Source organism: Quercus robur, chromosome 8 (assembly GCF_932294415.1).
Source record: "Quercus robur chromosome 8, dhQueRobu3.1, whole genome shotgun sequence".
NCBI classification, from domain to species: Eukaryota; Viridiplantae; Streptophyta; class Magnoliopsida; order Fagales; family Fagaceae; genus Quercus; species Quercus robur.
In genome coordinates, this window is record NC_065541.1 from 21,330,251 (window position 1) to 21,349,969 (window position 19,719).

General features: G+C 38.1%; 4 protein-coding genes across 4 annotated transcripts; 1 reads left to right on the top strand and 3 right to left on the bottom strand.

Moving 5' to 3' along the window:
- Positions 1–5,193: 5,193 nt before the first annotated feature.
- LOC126696026 (uncharacterized) lies at positions 5,194–6,187 on the bottom strand. Its single transcript, XM_050392816.1, has 2 exons — positions 5,849–6,187; positions 5,194–5,691 (listed from the first exon to the last, which is right to left on the bottom strand). The coding sequence occupies exons 1-2, from the start codon at positions 6,185–6,187 to the stop codon at positions 5,194–5,196; spliced, it is 837 nt and encodes a 278-aa protein (XP_050248773.1).
- Positions 6,188–8,617: 2,430 nt separating this feature from the next.
- Positions 8,618–9,517, bottom strand: LOC126696027 (uncharacterized). The gene is made up of 2 exons (XM_050392817.1): positions 9,418–9,517; positions 8,618–9,147 (listed from the first exon to the last, which is right to left on the bottom strand). Exons 1-2 carry the CDS (start codon positions 9,515–9,517, stop codon positions 8,618–8,620), a joined length of 630 nt encoding a protein of 209 aa, XP_050248774.1.
- Positions 9,518–9,524: 7 nt separating this feature from the next.
- Positions 9,525–10,434, top strand: LOC126696028 (putative pentatricopeptide repeat-containing protein At1g12700, mitochondrial). Its single transcript, XM_050392818.1, has 2 exons — positions 9,525–9,732; positions 9,863–10,434. The coding sequence occupies exons 1-2, from the start codon at positions 9,525–9,527 to the stop codon at positions 10,432–10,434; spliced, it is 780 nt and encodes a 259-aa protein (XP_050248775.1).
- Positions 10,435–10,500: 66 nt separating this feature from the next.
- LOC126694970 (trigger factor-like protein TIG, Chloroplastic) lies at positions 10,501–16,045 on the bottom strand. Its single transcript, XM_050391537.1, has 13 exons — positions 15,703–16,045; positions 15,226–15,309; positions 15,015–15,143; positions 14,219–14,307; positions 13,848–14,031; positions 13,369–13,459; positions 13,117–13,271; positions 12,824–12,916; positions 12,494–12,586; positions 11,807–11,887; positions 11,528–11,677; positions 11,097–11,192; positions 10,501–10,754 (listed from the first exon to the last, which is right to left on the bottom strand). The coding sequence occupies exons 1-13, from the start codon at positions 15,994–15,996 to the stop codon at positions 10,677–10,679; spliced, it is 1,617 nt and encodes a 538-aa protein (XP_050247494.1). The 5' UTR covers positions 15,997–16,045; the 3' UTR covers positions 10,501–10,676.
- Positions 16,046–19,719: the final 3,674 nt, after the last annotated feature.

The following is a 19,719-nucleotide window of genomic DNA, read 5'->3' on the forward strand; positions in this document are numbered from 1 at the left end:
AATAGGAATTCGGCATACATCTTCTACTACCCTACATTCCAACAGATGAGAATTGACAAGGAGCGTCTCTTGCCTTCGAACACACTGCTAGTCGGATTTGGTAGTACCAAGGTCTTCCCCATCGAAACCATCACCCTACCAGTGTCCATTGGAACATACCCTCAACAGCTCACTAAGGAGGTTAGTTTCCTAGTCGTCGATTACTCCTCTGCCTATAATGCCATCATCGGGCGACCTATGCTTAACGTATAGAGAGCAGCAACGTCCATATACCACTTACTGGTAAAGTTCCCAACGGAGTACGGGATAGAAGAAGCACACGGAGACTAGATAGCTACTCGTGAATGCTACGTAGCCATGTTAGAAATGGACGATCATTTGCAAGCATTAAACACTGATGAGTGACGAGTTGTAGTAGAACCAACAGAAGACCTAGAGAGATCTCCTTGGACGACAACATCCTAGGTTAAATCACCCGTGTTGGCATGCAGGCCGATCCTTTAGTCTGCAAGGAGCTCACCCTCTTCCTGAAGGATAATTAGGACGTCTTCGCTTGGAGCTATAAGAACATGTCGGGGATTAATCCAAGTGTCATGGTTCACAAGCTCAATGTGTGCCCATCCTTCCCTCTCGTTCAACAAAAGAAGAGAGTTTTCGCTTAAGAAAGAGACAAAATCATAGCAAAAGATGTTTGCAAGCTGCTAAAAGCAAACTTCATCAGGGAAGTGTATTACCCTAAATGGTTGGCCAACATGGTGATGGTCAAAAAGGCAAATGGCAAGTGGAGGATGGGTTGGACTTCACTGACCTAAACAAAACCTACTGGGAGGATAACTACCTACTCCCTTGTATCAACCTCCTCGTGGACTCGACAACTAAAAATCAATTATTAAGTTTTCTGGACGCCTTCTCTGGATACAACCAGATTAGGTTGGACGAAGCTGACTAGAAGAAGACCTTATTCATCTCAAGCCAATGGCTATTTTTTTAAAAGGTCATGTCGTTTGGATTAAAGAACGCAGGGTGATATACCAAAGGCTTATGAATAAAATGTTTGTCCAGTAGATTGGGTGGAACATCAAGGTAGACGTAGACGATATGTTGGTGAAGAGCACGAAGGAGGATCGTTACCTAGATGACCTTCGGGAGACATTCGAAACCCTACGCCTCTACGACATGAAACTCAATCCTAGCAAATGTGTGTTTGGGGTTCATCGGGAAAGTTTCCAGGCTTTATAATATCATAGCTAGGTGTGGAGGCCAACCCTGACAAAATTCAAGCCATATTGGAGATGACACCTCCGAAGAACATTAAGAAGGTGTAAAGCTCCATTCTTCAAAACACTGAAGAAGGCCTTCGAGTGGACCGATGAATGCCAAAAGGTCTTCGAGGAACTAAAGGCATACCTTGCATCCCCACCACTCCACAGTCCATCCAAACCCGGTGAATAACTCTTCCTCTACTTAGTTGTATCCCCAACGGCCATCAGCTCAGCTCTCATTTAAGAGGAGCATTGCATACAGTTACTCATCTACTACACTAGCCGAACGCTTCAAGGGGCGGAAGGAAGGTATCCCCCTATGGAAAAGTTTGTCTTTGCCCTGGTCACGGCCCCTCGAAAACTCAGGTCGTACTTTCAAGAACACACCATAGTGGTCTAGACGGACAAACCATTATGAAGGGCAATAAACAATCCAAAGGCAACTAAAGGGTTAGTCTTGGGGGCAATAGAGCTCGGCAAATTCGACATACTATACCGACCGAGAATAGCAATCAAGGCCTAGTCCTTGGCCGACTTTGTTGCCGAATTCACAGCAAAGGAAGATGAAAATGAGGGGCCAGCATTATGGATGATATGGACGGATGGCTCATCCAACCAACATGCTAGAGGAGTCAGGGTTGTTTGCATTCACCAGAAGGAGATCTAGTAGAATGTACGATCCGTCTCTAGTTTTCAACAACCAACATTGAAGCCAAGTTTGAAGTGGTCCTCCAGGGTATCAACCTGGCTAAACCAACAAGGGTCTCATCAGTAGTCATACACAGCAACTCGCAAGTCATTATCGGGCATATTAACGAAGACTACGAGGCTAAAGGGGAACGAAACTCACCTACACTGGACTTGGATGTTGATTTCCTTAGTTCTCTTAATTGAAAAAAAAAAAAAAAAAAAAAAAAAAAAAAAAAAAAAAAAAAAAAAAATTAGTTTGAAATATGAGATGGGGGTGGCTCTTTATGGTTGTTGGACCAAGGATACTTAGGTATTGCAGCGATATAGTGAAGGGGAGGGTGAAAGAAAGAAAGCGAGGATAAGCGATGCGACGGCGTAGTTAGGTGGTGCCGGTTTGGAGTGAAAAGGAATGTGTGTAAGAGCATGGCGGAGGTTTGAATTGAAAATTTGGGACAAATGGGTTTTAGATTCTAGGGAGAAGAAACTAGAAAGAGAGAAAGAAAATTAATTTTGGAGAAATGGGATTTCAAAGAGAAGAAAGAGAGTGTGACAGGATTTCAAATTTTTTGAGAAACACCATGTGGATGCTATTTTTTTTAGATACACCATGTGGATGCTATTGGCCGACTTTGGTACATATGTCACTTTTTCATTGGACTTAAAAACCACCATGTGGAAGCCAACTTGGAGTTCCTAAAACAACATATACTTTCTTGCCAAAAATGCTGTACAAAGCAGGCACTAGCCGCAATTGAGATCCTAGGTATTGCAATAGTTTGGAAGGTTAAGATAAGTGTTGAAAAAAAGGCAACTTTTAATTTTAATTATTGTATAAAATAAAATAAAAAATAGTTAAAAAATTAAAAGTAAAAATGAATGTTGTAAAAAATTTTGTAAGAGAAAAGATGGGTAATTGCACCCAATGCACAAATCCAAATCCGACGAAAAAGTTAAAAAATTGCCACTAAAAATTATTTTTTCTCACAATAAAATTTATAAAATTAATTAAAAAACATATAAGATTTTTTATATAATAATATTTTGAGAAATGTAATGGCCACGATATTTTTATAATATTTTCACAGTAAATCCGTAATAAATACTTGGTGGTTTAGGGGAAAATGGTTAAAGTGAAAGTAGCAGAGAAATAATTTTGATGAAGCGTGACTTCGTTAGTTGAGTTGAATATGTTCGGATGGATCCAAGCTCTCGTCTGGATAATTGCATAAATGAAAGGACAGCTCCTTTCAAGGTGGTCACTGATGTGATGCTTGCCACAATGTCTCCAATGCCAAAGTCAGAACAGGAAAGTACTTTGTAAAATGAAACAAAATAGCAGAATAATAATAAGTGTCTCTGAGATTGTCTATGTACCTTGTGTTGGCAATGTGAGGGCTTTATATATGTTGCCTTGGATTCTAGCCATTGTGATTGATATTGTGACATTAATGCCTTTCTTAGTAACGCCTCCTACCTAGTAATGAGGCTTTAATATGCTCTCAACAGTCTATACAATTGGTTTTGTAACCGTCCAGGGCATTATTGGCAGCATCGAATGATTCTGCTACCCTCGTCAATGTCATGGGCACTTGTTTAGGCTCATCTCAGAGAATGGTCTCGTAAATCTGGCTGCCTCTTCTTGATCTTCTTGGCCTCCTTGGCGTTCTGAGGGAGGCGCCCATCTTGGAGGAAAGATACTATCGGTGTCATCTAGTTGTTTGTGCTCTGGATTGCAAATGTTGGGACTTCTTCAATGCTGGGGCGCTTTTGGACCTCCATGTCTAACTCCATGCTCGTTGACCCTTCCTCTGACAAGGCCATCTTTGCGATCTCGTTTGTTGCCATGTTCTACCCTCTTGGGACCTACACAAATTCCAATTTATCAAACTCTTGGGCTAGATGTTTTGTCAGCTTGAGGTATTTCTGCATTCTTTTCTCCTTTGCTTCATACTCTTCTTTGATCTACCCTATTACTAATTTCGAATCGCTCTGGATGAGCAGGTTCTTAGCTCCGAGTGCTTTCCCAAGTCTCAGCCCCGTCAGTATTCCTTCGTATTCAGCCTCGTTATTGATGGCTGAGAACTTCAGTCGGACTTCGTACTTGAGAATTTCTCTATCGGGGGTGACTATGATGATCCCTACTCCCCCTCTCCTTTGAGTTGACGAACCATCAATCTGGATTGTCCACCGTTTTGTCTCACTAGTGGGGTTATCATTTTCTAGGAGGGTGAACTCGGCAATGAAGTCTACCAAAACTTGTGCTTTGATGGCTGTTCTAGGGTGGTATTCAATGTCGAACTGGCTGAGTTCAATCGCCCATTGAACCATTCTCCCTACTGCCTCAAGTTTGTTCATGGATTTTTTGATGGGCTGATCTGTCATTACCAAGATGGGGTTCACTTGGAAGTACGGTCGCAATTTGCGCGAGGCTATTATTAATGCGAATGCGATCTTTTCAATCCTTGGGTACTTGGCCTCAGTCCCTGGGAAAGCCTAACTAACGAAGTAAACTAGGAGCTACTTCTTGTCTTCTTCTCGAATTAGGGCTGCACTCATAGCCGTAACGGATACTGCCAGATACAGATAAGTCTTCTCCTTGCTTAGACGAGCTCAGGAGGGGTGGATTGCTCATATAACGTTTGAGTTCTTGAAACGCTGCCTCGCATTCATCAGTCCAGGCAAAAGCCTGTTTCAACTTTTTAAAGAATGGCAGGCATTTGTCTGTCGCTTTAGAGACGAACCTATTAAGTGTTGCGATCCTTCCTGTAAGCTTCTAGACTTCTTTGATGGTCTTGGGTGACGTCATGTTGAGGATGGCTTGCACCTTCTTCGGGTTCGCTTCTATTCCTCTCTAGGACACCATGAATCCAAAAAACTTTCCCGAGGCTACACCAAAAGCACACTTACTGGGGTTCAACTTCATCTGGTATTATCTGAGCATGGCGAACGTCTCCTTCAGATCGTCCAGATGTGTCAGTTCTTCCTTGCTCTTGACGAGCATGTCATCCACATATACTTCCATGTTTCTTCCAATTTGTTCGCTGAACATTTTATTCACCAGCCTTTAGTAGGTTGTCCTTGCATTTTTTAATTTGAAGGGCATTACCTTATAGAAGTAGAGCCCTTGACTTGTGGTAAAAGCAGTTTTCACCTGGTCTTCTTCAGCCATCTTTATTTGGTTGTATCCCGAGAAGGCATCCATGAACGTCAGTAGTTTATGCCCGGCTGTAGAGTCTACTAGCTAGTCTATCCTTGGTAAAGGGAAACTATCCTTTGGGCAAGCTTTGTTCAGGTCAATGAAGTCCACATACATTCTCCATTTTCCATTTACCTTCTTCACTAAGATGACATTTGCAAGCCATTCTAGATAATACACCTCACGTATGAAACCTGCCGTCAGTAATTTGTTAACCTCGTTTGTAATGGCCTGGTTCCATTCTAGGACAAAGACCCGTCGTTTCTGCTGGACGGGCTTCTTATCGGGATTCACGTTTAACTTGTGCTTGATAACTTTCGGCGATATGCCAAGCATGTCCTCATGGCTCCATGCGAAGACGTCAAGGTTTTCCTTAAGGAACTGAACAAGCATTAACCTGATCTCGAGACTCAATGTTGTCCCTATCCTTGTTGTCTTGGTTGTCTTTCCTTCTACCAGCTCCACTTCTTCCAGGGCTTCTACTTTATCCTCTTCCTTTTCCTCGATCGTCCACGTATGGTTCTCGTTGGTAGCCAATACGGCCTAGTAGCATTCTCTTGCTACGACTTGATCTCCTCTTACCTCGCCTACACTATTCTCTGTTGGAAACTTCACCTTCAGGCGTGGATGTGGCTGATTTCCATTTGTTGAGTGTGGGCCTCCCAATTATTACATTGTATGATGAGGGCTAGTCCACTACCAAGAAGTCTAACTGACGAGTCAACTGCTTCGGGTATGTCCCTACTGTCACCGTCAATGTCACTATGCCTTTAAGGTATACCCTGTTTCCACTGAAGCTGACGAAGGGGGAGTCAAATGGGCGCAGTCTTCCAAGATCTAGCTTCAGTTGCTGAAAAGCGGATAGATAGATGATGTCTGCGGAGCTGCCATTGTCCACAAGGATCCTCTTGGTATCGAACCCTTCAATCGTGAGTGTTATGACTAGGGGGTCATTATGAGGCTGCTTCACCCCCCTTGCGTCTTCCTCGTTGAAAGACATATCTTGGTTCGTTCGTCTCTGCTTGAACGGGGCTACCATGTGAACGTTGTTCACCTACCTTTAGCATGCTTTCTTGAGGGATCTGAATGACCCTCCTGTGAATGGCTCCCCTGTGATCGTTGTTATTTCCCTAATCACATTTTGTGGGGGCTGGAATGGGTGATCCTTGTCCTTAAACGAAGACTTGTGCTGGCTTTTATTGCTATCTCTGAACCTGTTAGGCTCCCCCTTTTTCACATACTTCTGTAATTTTCTTTTTTGTATCAACTCCTCTATCTGTTCTTTTAGGTCCCAGCAATCCTCTGTGTAATGGCCATGATCTTTGTGGAACTAGCAGTACTTGTTTTTGTCACGGACGTTAGGGGATGAATGCAACGGCCTTGGCCACTTGAGGTAGTGTTCATCCTTAATCTGTGCCAAAATTTTATCAATAGGCATAATTAGGAGAGTGAATTTTTCCGTTTTAGGAGTTTTCTCATCTTTCCTTTTACCCCCGTCATTTATTCGTCAGTCTGGATGCTCCCTTTTTTGTCCTCTGCAATCGTCCTCTTTTCTTCCCTTATCTCCCAGCTTTTCTACATCCTTTATGGCGGCTAAAGCGTCCTCGGTGTTCATATACTTCTTTGCTTTTAGGAGCATCTCCACCATCGTCTTAGGTGGATTCTTCGCGAGTGAAACCACAAAATCTCTAGACTTCAACCCTATTTTAAAGGTAGTTAGCTGCACCATGTCGTCAGCTTCATCTACCTCCAAAGTCTCCCGGGTGAATCATTTCACGTACGACCTCAGGGTTTCTTTTTCCTCTTGTCTGATAGTGAGTAAATGATCAGCTAGTCTTTTCAGGTGTTGTCCTCCGACGAAGTGGCGCAAAAAAGCGTTGCTTAATTGCTCAAAATTGTCGACAAACGATTTTGGTAACTTCGTGAACCACTCTCTTGTAGCTCCCTTGAGAGTTGTGAGGAAGGAACGACACAGTATCTCATCAGGAGGCTATTGGAAGCCCAGAGTCGTCTTGAAAGTGTTGAGGTGGTCCAGAGGGTCCTTAAGCTCGTCAAACGGCTCAAGTTGAGGTAATCGGAATTTAGACTGCACAGGGCACTCCAAGACTACTGTGGTGAACGGCAAATCTGTTGTCTTGACCATCCTATCCAAACTCTGATCCGTCTGCCCTTTAATGGCCTTTCTCAGCTCGTCCATCTCTTTTCTCATCTCCTAGAGAAGGTTTGAATGGGGTTCATCTAGGGTAGTCGGCCCTCGACGGCCACTCCTTCTGAGGCTATCTCCTTCGTCCTCTTGATTGGCTTCAGACCGGTTCTCCTCCTGGTGTAGCTGCAGCTTCATCTCTTGATTTTGTCTGGTGAGCTCCTCGATAGTGGCTGCAAGAGCCTAAACTTGCTAAGCTAGAGCTGCAAAATCTTGGTTGGATTCCATCTGAATGTGGAAATTGATTGGAAACTACGCTTTCAACCTTGAGTACGAAAATGTCATTTCCCACAGACGGCGCCAAACTGATGAAGCATGACTTTGTCAATTGAGTTGAATATGTTCCGATGGATTTAAGCTCTCATCTGGATAATTGCGTAAATGAAAGGACATCTCCTTTCAAGGTGGTCACCGGTGTGGTGCCTGCCACAACGTCTCCGACGCCAAAGTCAGAACAGGAAAGTGCCTTGTAAAATGAAACAAAATAGCAGAATAATAATAAGTGTCTCTCAAATTGTCTATGTACCTTGTGTTGGCAATGTGAGGACTTTATATATGTTGTCTTGGATTCTAGCCGTTGTGATTGATATTGTGACGTTAATGCTTTTCTTGGTAACGCCTCCTGCCTAATAATGGGGCTTTAATACGCTCTCAATGGTTTGTACGGTTGGTTTTGTAACCGTCCGGGGCATTATTGGCGACATTAAATGATTCTGCTACCCTCGTCAGTGTCGTGGGCACTTGTTTAGGCTCGTCTTAGAGAATGGTCTCGTCTTTCTTGTTGAGCTCATCTGTAGTTAATTTCGTCAGTCCCATCAAATTTCATCATATTGAGGAATCAAATTGAACTCCAGCCAAGCAATATAAATATTATATTTAAAGGAGAGAAAACTATGAAGTATTGGCAAATTCTAGCATAACGAAATAAAATATATCAAATGAAGGTGCATTATCAATTTTTAACCCGTAGTGCATAAACTGCAATGCACAACTCGCACCACCATATGCAGGATGGTATAGTATTTTGTGTTTCATTTTATTACTACGATTCTTTTATATAATTTATAATATAATATATATAATAGTTTTCTTGAATAATTGCTATATATAGTAAATAAAACATAAAAATAATAATTAAAAATTCTTCAAAATCTCAAACTTTGCGTCTTTTTCTTTTAGAAGAAAGACTTGGAATTTCATTAAAAGAAAATTAGCCAGGATTGGTTAAGAGAGAACATAATATAAGTGTAGAGGAACACCTTCCATTCACACCAAAAAATCTCTAACATATCTAGCATGCTTAGGTAGGTTATAATCTACGAAATTGTCTAGTCTATGTATATGAGAGAAAGAAATACAACTGTTGGCATCTGTGGTGGCTTTGGCCGAAGCAAGATAATGGCCAAAGGGGGTCAAAGAATCTACATCGCTTTTGAGTGCTTTGATCACAGTTTCATAATCTCCTTCGAGAGTGAATGAAGAGAAGTCAAGTTCATGAGCAAAAGAGATGGCCCTTGCAGCAGCCATGGCCTTGACTATATCTGATGAGTGTGGTAGGGAGGTCTGTTCAAAAAGAGAGGCAATGGTTTTTCCCTGACAACTGCGAATAGCAATTCCCAAACCTGCTTTGCCTGTGTCTTTAAAAGTTACCACATCAAAATTGATCTTGAGAAAACCATCTGGAGGAGGAATCCATGTAACCCATGAAGCAATTGGAGCCGAAGTCCGGGATAAGGGAGTAGTAGTAGTAGTAGTAGTAGTAGTTACCACATCAAAATTGATCTTGAGAAAACCATCTGGAGGAGGAATCCATCTAACCCATGAAGCAATTGGAGCCGAAGTCCGAGATAAGGGAGTACTACTACTACTACTGCTACTCCCTTATCCCGGACTTCGGCTCCAATTGCTTCATGGGTTAGATGGATTCCTCCTCCAGATGGTTTGAGAAAACCATATCCCGGACTTCGGCTCCAATTGCTTCATGGGTTAGATGGATTTATCCCGGACTTCGGCTCCAATTGCTTCATGGGTTAGATGGATTCCTCCTCCAGATGGTTTGAGAAAACCATCTGGAGGAGGAATCCATCTAACCCATGAAGCAATTGGAGCCGAAGTCCGGGATAAGGGAGTAGTAGTAGTCTCAAACCATCTGGAGGAGGAATCCATCTAACCCATGAAGCAATTGGAGCCGAAGTCCGGGATAAGTAGTAGTAGAGAAAATGTGGAAATCCATAGTCAAAATCAGAATCAGTTCTTGAGATTTGTGAGAGATCAGTGCAAAACTGGAACCATAAGGAATCTTGATCATGCCTTAGAATTGTTTGATAGAATGCTTCACATATGCCCTTTGCCTTTGGTTAGGGATTTTACACAATTGTTGGGTGCAATTGTAAGAATGAAGCATTACTCTGTAGTCATTACTCTAATTAGACAAATGGGGTCATTAGGAATTGCTCCTGATGTGTATACTCACTATTATGATTAATTGCTTTTGCCACTTGAATTGGGTAGATTTCGGGTTCTCTGTCTTAGCAAGAATTTTGAAACTTGGTTACCAACCAAACCATATAACTCTGACCACTCTTGTAAAAGGGCTCTGTCTTCAAGGTAACATTTCTGGAGCTGTTAGGTTGGTAGAAGTACTGGAAAAGAATGGGTATGAACCTGATGCAATTACTTGTGCAACGATAATTAATGGTTTATGTAAGATTGGCGAGACTAATATGGCTATTAGGTTGCTTAGGAAGATGGAAGAAGGGAATTTCGAACTTTATGTGGTGCTCTATAGCATTATCATTGACAGTTTATGTAAGGAAAGGTTAGTAACTGAGGTTTTGAACATTTTATCTGAAATGGCGAGTAAAGGCATTCAACCAAACCTTGTCACTTACACAAGCTTAATTCAAGGCCTATGCAATTTCGGCCGTTGGAGGGAGGTTGCTACTTTGTTGAATGAGATGACACAAAGGAAGATCATGCCAAATGTGCAAACCTTTAGCATATTGATGGACACACTTTGCATGGGAGGGAAATTGATGGAGGCAAAAGAAGTTCTTGATGTGATGATTCAAAGAGGCATTTAGCCTAACACAGTCACTTACAATTCTTTGATTGATGGGTAACAAGATTAACATTTTGGTGAAAGAATCTAACAAAAAATGATGATATGCATACGATCAGTTTAAAATTTTGAATGTTGTGGAGCGTCCAAAACTCGACATAGTTATCTTTTTATGTATGTGTTCATTACAAAATTCACAGAACTGACACTTTCTAGCAATCTTGAATATACTTTGTAAAATAATTGTCCTGTTCTCTCTCTCTCTCATCTGGTTATATACTGAATCTCTGCATGTTCTCTCAACCATTCAAGCACCTTTGCTCCCTCTAGTATCTCCTGTACCTACACAATTTCAGAGGGAAAATTTGTTCATTGTTAATAGTCCTTAAAATTCTCCTACCCAGCATTAGGGCCAAAGGTTATATATAAGCCAGAAAAGAAAAAGGAAAAAAAATGAAGACCAATTTTACAGAAATATCAAAAACACAGAAGCACAGTGCAGATCAATGCTAATAGGAGTACTTCAACTCTATTCTTTGCTCCAATAGTATTGTTGTAAACTAATTGTTATATGTTGTCCTTTGACCTGTTGGGGAATCCCTAGACAGGCCTTTGTGAAGGCTTTAACGATAACAGCATTGGCTTATAAAAAAGGTTTAGCCAAAAGGAAAGTAGTAATAGTACCTGTTCCCTCACCCTCTCCTCATCGTATTCTTGTTTTTGACGTTTAAATTCAACAATAGAGTTCTCAACCTCTTTCACAAGCTCATCAGTTGAAAACTGCAAAACAAGCAATTAAGATATTCACATAGTTGTAAAAAGCAATGTATTTTCAATAAAGCAAGTGATGCTTCTCTTTTAACCTGCAAGTAAAATTTATTCTAAGGAAAAAGAAAAAGATGATTCTGATAAGATCAATTGGAGCCCCACAGACCCTTCTTCCTACAGTCTGGTTAATCCATGCAACACAATAGGAAGAATCAAAGTCATGAGCAGAAAGATAACATAAATTCACAAAAGATGTCGAACCCAAAATTTTGAGACTTAATTGCTGTTTTGTTGTCATACATTCACAGAAGTTGAAAGAAAAATTATCTTCTATTGTAGATGTATACCTGCAAATTTTCACGTTTATATATATCTCCAACTGCAAGATTCTGTTTTATTACATTCAATATGTTGTCCTTCTGGTTTTCAAGATACTCATTAACTGCCTTTGGGCTTGACAGAGAAGCCAATTGTTGTTCATTCAGTTTCATATTTGCCTGTGCCACGATAATACTAGAATAAGTACCAATACACAGAACTGAGAAAATGAGAGAGTTGAAACCAAAACATGCATATGAAGGTAGATTTTTGGAACCCTAGTAATAGATATTGATGCAAGTACCAACCTGTATCTGTAGAAGTTTGGCTCCATAAAACTGCCTACCTTGTTCTTCAAACAAGGATTGAGGAATATCAGCCTCTACCATCTAAAAACACACACACAAATATGTAAAAAAGAAAATTCATAATTATAAATAAATAGGGATATGGTTCAAAAATAAATTCATGATTTATTAATCATATTCTTATACCAGGATGAACTGAGTGATAGATTTAATTATTATCAATTCAAGTTGTCAATAGACAGGGCCACAACATGGGTCCCATCAAAATATGTCCTGACATGCTGTCAAAAGAGAGGATCATAATAATAAAATAAAGTCTAATGATTGGTACATTATCTTTCTCACATGATAATTCTTTAGTTTCTATATCATGTATGGACTGTGGATCCATTAAAAGATAGATCATTTGGATAACATTAATGAGCCTACTCACAAGAAAATCATCCTATAAGGTTTCTCTCTCTCTCTCTCTATTCATTTTCTTAATTAGTAAACAAATGTTAGAAAGAGAAATTTTCCTAAAAAGTTCTTGCAACATAGGCCAAAAACAGTTAAAACACACAAAATTCTGTTTTGTTTATGCATTTCGATAATACAAAGCCATGTACAGACAATGTTCAGAAAGCAAGAACCGATCAGAAACCACAAATGAATTCAATTTCAAAGATGCTTTTTTTGAAGACTCACCTTTTGAAGCTGGTCTAGAATCACATTATCTGTTGCTTGTTCTCTTGCTGTTTGCTCCACTTCTAGACATCTCTGAAACAATGATTCCTTGACCTGAAGATTTGAACAACATAAAATGTTATATTTTAGAGATAATTGGATAGGATATTTAAATTTTGGGGGGGGGGAATTAAGAGTATATATGAGTGCACAAGGGTTCCAATGAGCTCTAGCTAAAATTACATCTTCTATCCTTGTAAGAACAAAGTGAAGGATAATTTGTTGGTTTAAGACCCACTGAGTTCGTGAGTAATTACCAATATAAAAAAAGTGTAAGTGCACAAGGGTTACCTGGTTCAGAGTGGTGCACCCAGTAATCAGCTTCTCAGCAAGAGAGTCATCCAACTCAGGTAAGTCTCTGTAAAACAGTTCTTTGCATTCAACCTAAAAAAGAATATATAAAAAATTTCACATTTTGCTAAGCTCAGTACAATGAGCATATATAGATTACTACAGAAAACAATTAACAAATTTTTTAACAGACTGAAAGGCTAAAAAGAACTAAAGAACTGCAATATCGTTTCATCATTCATGTATATGTGTGTCTTTATTTTATAATTGGAATTTTTTTAAATGATACTCACAGTAAATTGTGCATGAACACCACAAAGATTTTCTTGTTTCCATGATTCAGGGAATACAAGTTGAAATGACTTTGTTTCACCTCGTTTAATTCCTATAATTGAATCTAGGAAACCAGGAAGTACTTTGTCACCATCTTCTGTATCAAAATGAAAACCTGCAGGTAGAACATAGAGTTGAGGGAGGAAATGCTCAAGATGCTTTTACAAATGAGAAACTAACAGAAGTGTAATCTTCAGTGCATACTGGCAGACCTTTACTCTCTGCAGAAGGAATCTTTTGAACATTCGACTCATCTTGATCAACTGTTGTTGCTGATATATCAAGGACTGCAACATCACCAATCTGTGGAAGGTTCAATTTTTTTTTTTTTTTTTGATAAGTGGAAGGTTCAAGTTTTTACAATTTACATAACTCATATGAAAAGAAGTCCCCCAACAGGGAAAAAGAATTATGCTCAAAGGATAAAAGATTAAATCATGAATTTCTTTCTATGGCATCAAGAACTGCAATTTAACAATTACAACATGATTACTACACGGGGAAATTTGGACAATTGATGCTGGCTAAACATTTTTTCATTCATCTTTTGACAGGATGTAGGAGTAGTTAATTTCTTTTAAACCAAATTAGCCATGAAGCTGTTAATTAATATGGTTATAAAAATGAAACTAAGGGCAAAAAGCAACAAGTTATATGCTTATGAGACTAGAGTAACTTTAACTTGAGTTACCTGTAGTCCTCTATCAGTTACAATCCTCATTGAACCAAGTGACTTGTGACGGCGTCTCAGTTCTTGTTCAGAAGCTCTGCTAGCATCTATGTCACTGTCTATTTCAACAACAATCTTCAAGTTCTTGTACCCATTCTCAGGAATCCATTTGACTTGAGGTGCTACATCAACAATGACATCATATCTATAGCAAAAGTCAATTAGCAATCATGATCCATGAAATTGCATGCTGAGTCATTCACTGTTTACTTCTATCATTCTCCTCAATATATGTGTGTGCGTGTGCATGCCCCTCCTTCTAAGATACAATGAAAGAAAATGGTAAGAGCATGCAAATGAAATGTAGCTTAAAAGATGTATACACGACAAACCTAAGAGAGTTGAGAGAAGAATACGTCTGCTCCATTTCAGAAAATTTGGTTACAATGCGGACTGAATCTCTCAAAGCCCTTCCTGTCACCTATAAAGTAAAAGAAAATCAAGAGTTCAATTAACATGCCTAAGAAAATGATCAATGTAGTACCAATGAGCTCTGCCTTGAATGGCATTCTTCCTTCCACAAGAATTACGAGGTCGTGGGTTGAAAACCCACCTGGTGCATGTGTAACTTACCAATTAGAAAAATAAAGAAAAAGAAAATGATCCAAGGTAAGTATCTTTGGCTCCAATAATCTACATAATCAAAACTAGTTGTGGAATAAATGCTGCAAAGATGTAAACTCTTTCTTGTAGAATAAGGCTCAGTTCAAGTCCTTATTGGAAAGGTAATACACAGTCAAAAGGGATTTCTGGTTTTGAAAGCTGATACAACTTTCATAGGCTTTTGTAAGTGATAAATCGTTTTCTTTCAGGGGATGAGGAATGTAGAATACAAAATGTGCTGCGTATTTTTTTTATAGAAATTTTGAAACTGTTGTAAATAAGTTACAGATCATGGACCATCTAATATATCTATTTTAAATGGATCCCCTCAACTCCTATTATACAGAACTTGAAACAACAAATGAGAATTTGCAAATTCCAGTATCAATGCAAGCATCTATATCAATATAAACATAATGAACTGAAGTGAACCCAAAGAAAATTAAAGGTTAAGTGAAAACTATTACCCTAAAATAAATTAAAAAAAAAAAAAAAAAGAGTAACCGGATGTTACTTTCCACATACTGAGGACATGGCATGTGGAAGTGTCCTTTTCAAGATAGATTCAACAGTAGCCTTTTGGACATTTTTCTTCCCGACATAACTTATAAGAATACTCTCGGGAACTTCCTTTCCCGGGCGAAATCCAGGGACCTAAGTACACAAAAAACCAGTATTAGAACATATAACCACATCCTTGTTCCACAGGCTAAAACATGTATCTTCCCAAGAGCACCTTGGCTTGCTTCATGAACTCATTTAAGACCCTACTGTAGCAGTCATCGCATACAGCTGGTGGAACTTGTACACTTAACCTAACCTGCACAAAGAGAGATACATATTAATACAGATTTTTACTAATTTCAACTTTCTCAATTACACAAATGCAAAAATGTAGTTCTCAAAAGTAATTGAAAGACCAAAAAAACAAAATGAAGCGTTTGAAAAAAAAAAAAAAAAAAAAAAAAAAAGACGAACCCGGTTGAATTAAATAACTACTAATATACTTGGAAATTGTAAGTGCTTAAAAAGGAAAAACTCAAACAAAAGAGAGAGGCCTAGCGTTTTTAGCTCATCAGAGAAAACAATAAAGACCCAATTAAACAAAACCAAGTAAAACTTAAAGAAATTATAATTATACAAAGAAAAACAACCACCGATTATCTGGGAAAATATGAGAGACAATGAAGTAACTAAAAAAAAAAAAACTCACGCTGCAATTGGGTTCTTGAGTCTCCTTGACCTCAATATCTGCTGGAAGCTGATCTTTTTCATTGCCAGTAGCGACTGAAGAAGAGGCTGAAGCGGTGAAGCGAGAGGGGTTTGGAGGTAATTGAAGTTGAAGGAGGTGGAATTGGCGGGAAGGAGAGGGAAGCTTGAGAAAAGTGAAGGGTTTGTGAGTATAGTTGAAATGGAGAAGTGGGTTTCTGAGAGAATTGTGAGAGGGTCGAGATGGGTTCAAGCTAAGGACCCTTGTAGTTGTAGTGCTACTGAGACACAGCTCCATTGTTGGACTTTGCTAGTTGCTACAACAATAGGATAGAGAGAGAGAGAGAGAAAGACAGAGACATTAATATAGGATAATTCGTTTTGAGGGACAGTTTTTGGTTATTTTTACGGTAAACGACTGTAGTTGGTTTGCTGACGACAAGGTTCGATCATATTCATGGGTCGTTTTATCATTTATGGATGATTATAGTTATAGAGGGGATTTTGGCAACAAAGTTGTAGATCATTAACATTGGGTATGCTAAAATAGTCCAAATACCAAAATAAAACGTCAACATCTAGTGTGCTATAGCTAAATTTTTTAGCTTAAGCTAAACATAAAACATAAAAATAAAAGTTTGTTTTATATTCAATTTTCTATCTCTTCTATATGCATAAAGACATAATAAATAAATAATATTTAAATTGAATGGTAAAATAATAGAGTATGAGATGTAGAGTGTATTATTAAGTGGCATGTTAAAATAAATAAAATGATTTTTTTGGAATGTTAAATGCTAAATTTTTTAACATATCAAATGTAAATGCTCTTAAAAGAAACGACGTTACAAAAAAATATTTTAAAAACTTTTTAAATCAAGAAACTTTACCAGATGGATAGGAATGTACAATGTATTTTTGACATCTTTATATTTCATAGCTTATGGACTATATTTTTGCAAATTTCTTGTGTGTTTGGAAAAATTTTTTAATTTTGAAATATATTTTGTATTTCCCATTAATGTTTTTTTGAGTCAAAATGAGAATCACCAAATTAAGGATCTCATTTTGCATTCTAATATTTTTTTTAAGTTATAGTCCAAACTACTCCAAAGACTCTCTATTTTTCTTTTTGTCAATTTCTTTCTTTATAATGTTTTCTTTTTTCAACCAAGTTCACAACCAGCCAAAAACGCACATGCGTTGCAAGTTGCTGTACGGTTCGCGGCAACCTGAAGCTCAAATCCCCACCAAATCAGTCACCCACCACAATCATCATTGAGTAACCACAGAGACCTTATATAATTCTCAGCTACGATGACCCAAGAGAGAGAAGCCATTGAGTAACCACCAACACCCCACAAGCTCAAATCAAAGCCACTACACACGGTGGCCAACTGGAGATAGGCAAGAGTAGATGGAGAGAGAGAGAGATGAGCAAGAGAAAATTTATACACAAACATTGAACCAAATTGCAAATCATTCAGAACTACTAACATAAGAATGGTGTAGACACAAAGAAGTTTTAACATAATTCATTGAGCAAAGGTTATACCAACTACAATCCATTTTGACAAAATAGACTAAAGCCAATACTAAGAAACTGAACACCACCAAAGAGCTACTAGCATTGTTGAATCTATCTTTTGTTATGTCTGTCACTTGCAGCTCATCAGCACCATGAATCCATGATTGCACAAGGTCCTACAAGAAATTAAGAACTGTAAGTGCATTATTGTTTGTGATACAAGAAGTAGATAAAATAACACTAATTAGTGTTCATCACCGTATAGAAAAAACCTACAACACTGTTTGAGGTTCTTCAACATTTACAAATTAAGAAATACTCTTTTAAGTCTTTTCCACAAAAACATGTGCACCAAGGAGGATGGGGGACCAAGGTAAATCAGCCAAGCAGATTCCTATGCTAGCAATTATAAATAAGAAAATATAGATAACTACTCAACAAAAGGCAATTATAAAGAGAGAACACAATGTTCTAGAATAAACTAAGAATATCAGCACATTAGAAGATGGAATTATTTTTAGCCTTAATTATTATTTTTTTTTTTTATAAATAATTTTGCCTTATAAATTACAAAGAAAAGTTGACAGCTTAGCTTTTTGGTAAATTATTTTGGGAGTTATGATGGGATTTTGTTTTGAGTTCTTCCTTGTTCAAGCTAATTTAAGATGAGAGGGATGTCAATAAGGAAATGCTTCCCAGGCCTACAGCCACTGTAGTACTGTTATCTAAACTAGGAAAAGTTATATGGTAGAGAAACAACCTAAATGGGGGAAAGTAAAAGAAACTAGATGCAAAAGTTAGCATCCTCCAAAAACTGAAAAATATATGACAAGCAACAATAACAAATTGTAACATCTAATTGCTACAATGAGAAGTCACTCTTACGAACCAAGGATTGCATTTTCCATTAGCATATTTCGATTATAAAAAAATAAAAAGGCTAAGAAGATGCTAACTACCTATGAAGGTCAATAAACTAGTCTTCCAAATAAGGGAATATTTCCATCAGTGATCTACAATGAGGGCAAAACCTCTTATATGCTTGCATAGCAGAAAAGTTATCAAATTCATTTTGTACTTGTACATATTTATAGAAACATTGGTATCCAAATGTTGTAAGACAAATTCACACTAACAAAGTGAACACTTACATCCATTTCTTTTCTTTCGTTCTTTGTGGGGGGGGGGGGGGGGGGGGGGGGGATCAAATCATCAAAACCAACCCCATTTCTAATAATATTAAATTGAGAATATAAGTTGTAAGCACTGCCTCATCAATGACTAGAAAACTAAAAAAATACATAACAAAGAAGGAGATAGGGATTAACAGTGGAAGGCATTTTTTAAAACACATGATAGATGGCATCTTAAGGAACCATATTGCAAAATGCAAAGGTTTTTGCATCATTCAGGGAGAAGATTGGTCTTAGCCAACCACAAGTTTAGGTAACACTGTGATTTATTTATCTGTGACTGTGGTTCACATGCAATGTTCAACTAAACACTAATCATGAACACAGTGATTTAGAAACCTGGAAAGTTAGAGGGTCCACAAGTACAGAAACATGAAATGCAATTACACACAGATTGCCTGTGATGAATTGGCATGAGATCTTCTATCGCATGCTTCCTCTTACCAACTTTATGAAGGCATATTAAAATGACTACAATAGTTTCTTTCAAGATATCTAAAGCTGATTCCTCTGAAAATATTAAACCAGAGCAATGAAACCTCATATGAAGTCTAGTCTATTCTTAGTTTACCTATAGAAATAATATAGTGAACAGTGAAAGAAACCAAAGTTGAGTTATGATGATATAAGAAACAAAACTTTAAAAGTGAAAGGAAGGCTAGTTGATGAAAACAGGGGGGAAAAAGTAAGCTGCACAACGACAGCAAAGAGGAAATAGAATTCTCTTGCTGTGTACATACATTGAAAAAATATATATAAAGCTTGAATAAAGGCTACAGAAAATTTTAAAAAAAAAAAATCAACGGAATATGTGGAACTATAGGAACAAAATGGTAACTTCATGCATCAATCAACACACTCAAAATGGAAACAAACGGAAAAAAGAGCTGAGAATTATATAAGTTCTCTGTGCTCTTCAAAAACCGAACTTATAATGATAACAAAGAAAGTGAATTCCACAAAATGGTGGCAACAACATATGAAAATCTGTAAGACAGTCAACATGTCATTTCTCTGATTCAAAAAACAAAAGAAGGTTAGGAAAAATAAAATGAAGAGTATGCGACCATAAATTTCACCCCCTAATTACACAAATTTCCCAGTCATATATGAATATATGATACTTGATTTCAGTGTATATGACCCAATTTTTTTGGATTTGATATAAGTTGAACATTTGCTGCACGCATATATCCCAATACAACAATGATTCTCAATTTCATTTTTTAGTCAGAATGCATTCGATTTTTTATTTTTTTACAAAATTGAAACATAAATCCCCTCAATTAAGGTAATCAAT

Coding starts and splice junctions, on each gene's coding strand:
- LOC126696026 (XM_050392816.1), bottom strand. CDS start 6,187: ATGGTAGCCCCGTTCAAGCAGAGACGAACGAACCAAGATATGTCTTTC. Junction 5,692..5,848: donor CTCGTCAGTTAGACTTCTTG/GTAGTGGACTAG, acceptor GAATGCTACTAG/GCCGTATTGGCTACCAACGA.
- LOC126696027 (XM_050392817.1), bottom strand. CDS start 9,517: ATGGATTCCTCCTCCAGATGGTTTGAGACTACTACTACTCCCTTATCC. Junction 9,148..9,417: donor ATGGATTCCTCCTCCAGATG/GTTTTCTCAAAC, acceptor TTCCTCCTCCAG/ATGGTTTTCTCAAGATCAAT.
- LOC126694970 (XM_050391537.1), bottom strand. CDS start 15,996: ATGGAGCTGTGTCTCAGTAGCACTACAACTACAAGGGTCCTTAGCTTG. Junction 14,308..15,014: donor TTCCACATGCCATGTCCTCA/GTATGTGGAAAG, acceptor TTTACTTTATAG/GTGACAGGAAGGGCTTTGAG. Junction 12,917..13,116: donor GTGTTCATGCACAATTTACT/GTGAGTATCATT, acceptor ATTCTTTTTTAG/GTTGAATGCAAAGAACTGTT.
- LOC126696028 (XM_050392818.1), top strand. CDS start 9,525: ATGAAGCAATTGGAGCCGAAGTCCGGGATAAGTAGTAGTAGAGAAAAT. Junction 9,733..9,862: donor GGATTTTACACAATTGTTGG/GTGCAATTGTAA, acceptor TGAATTGGGTAG/ATTTCGGGTTCTCTGTCTTA.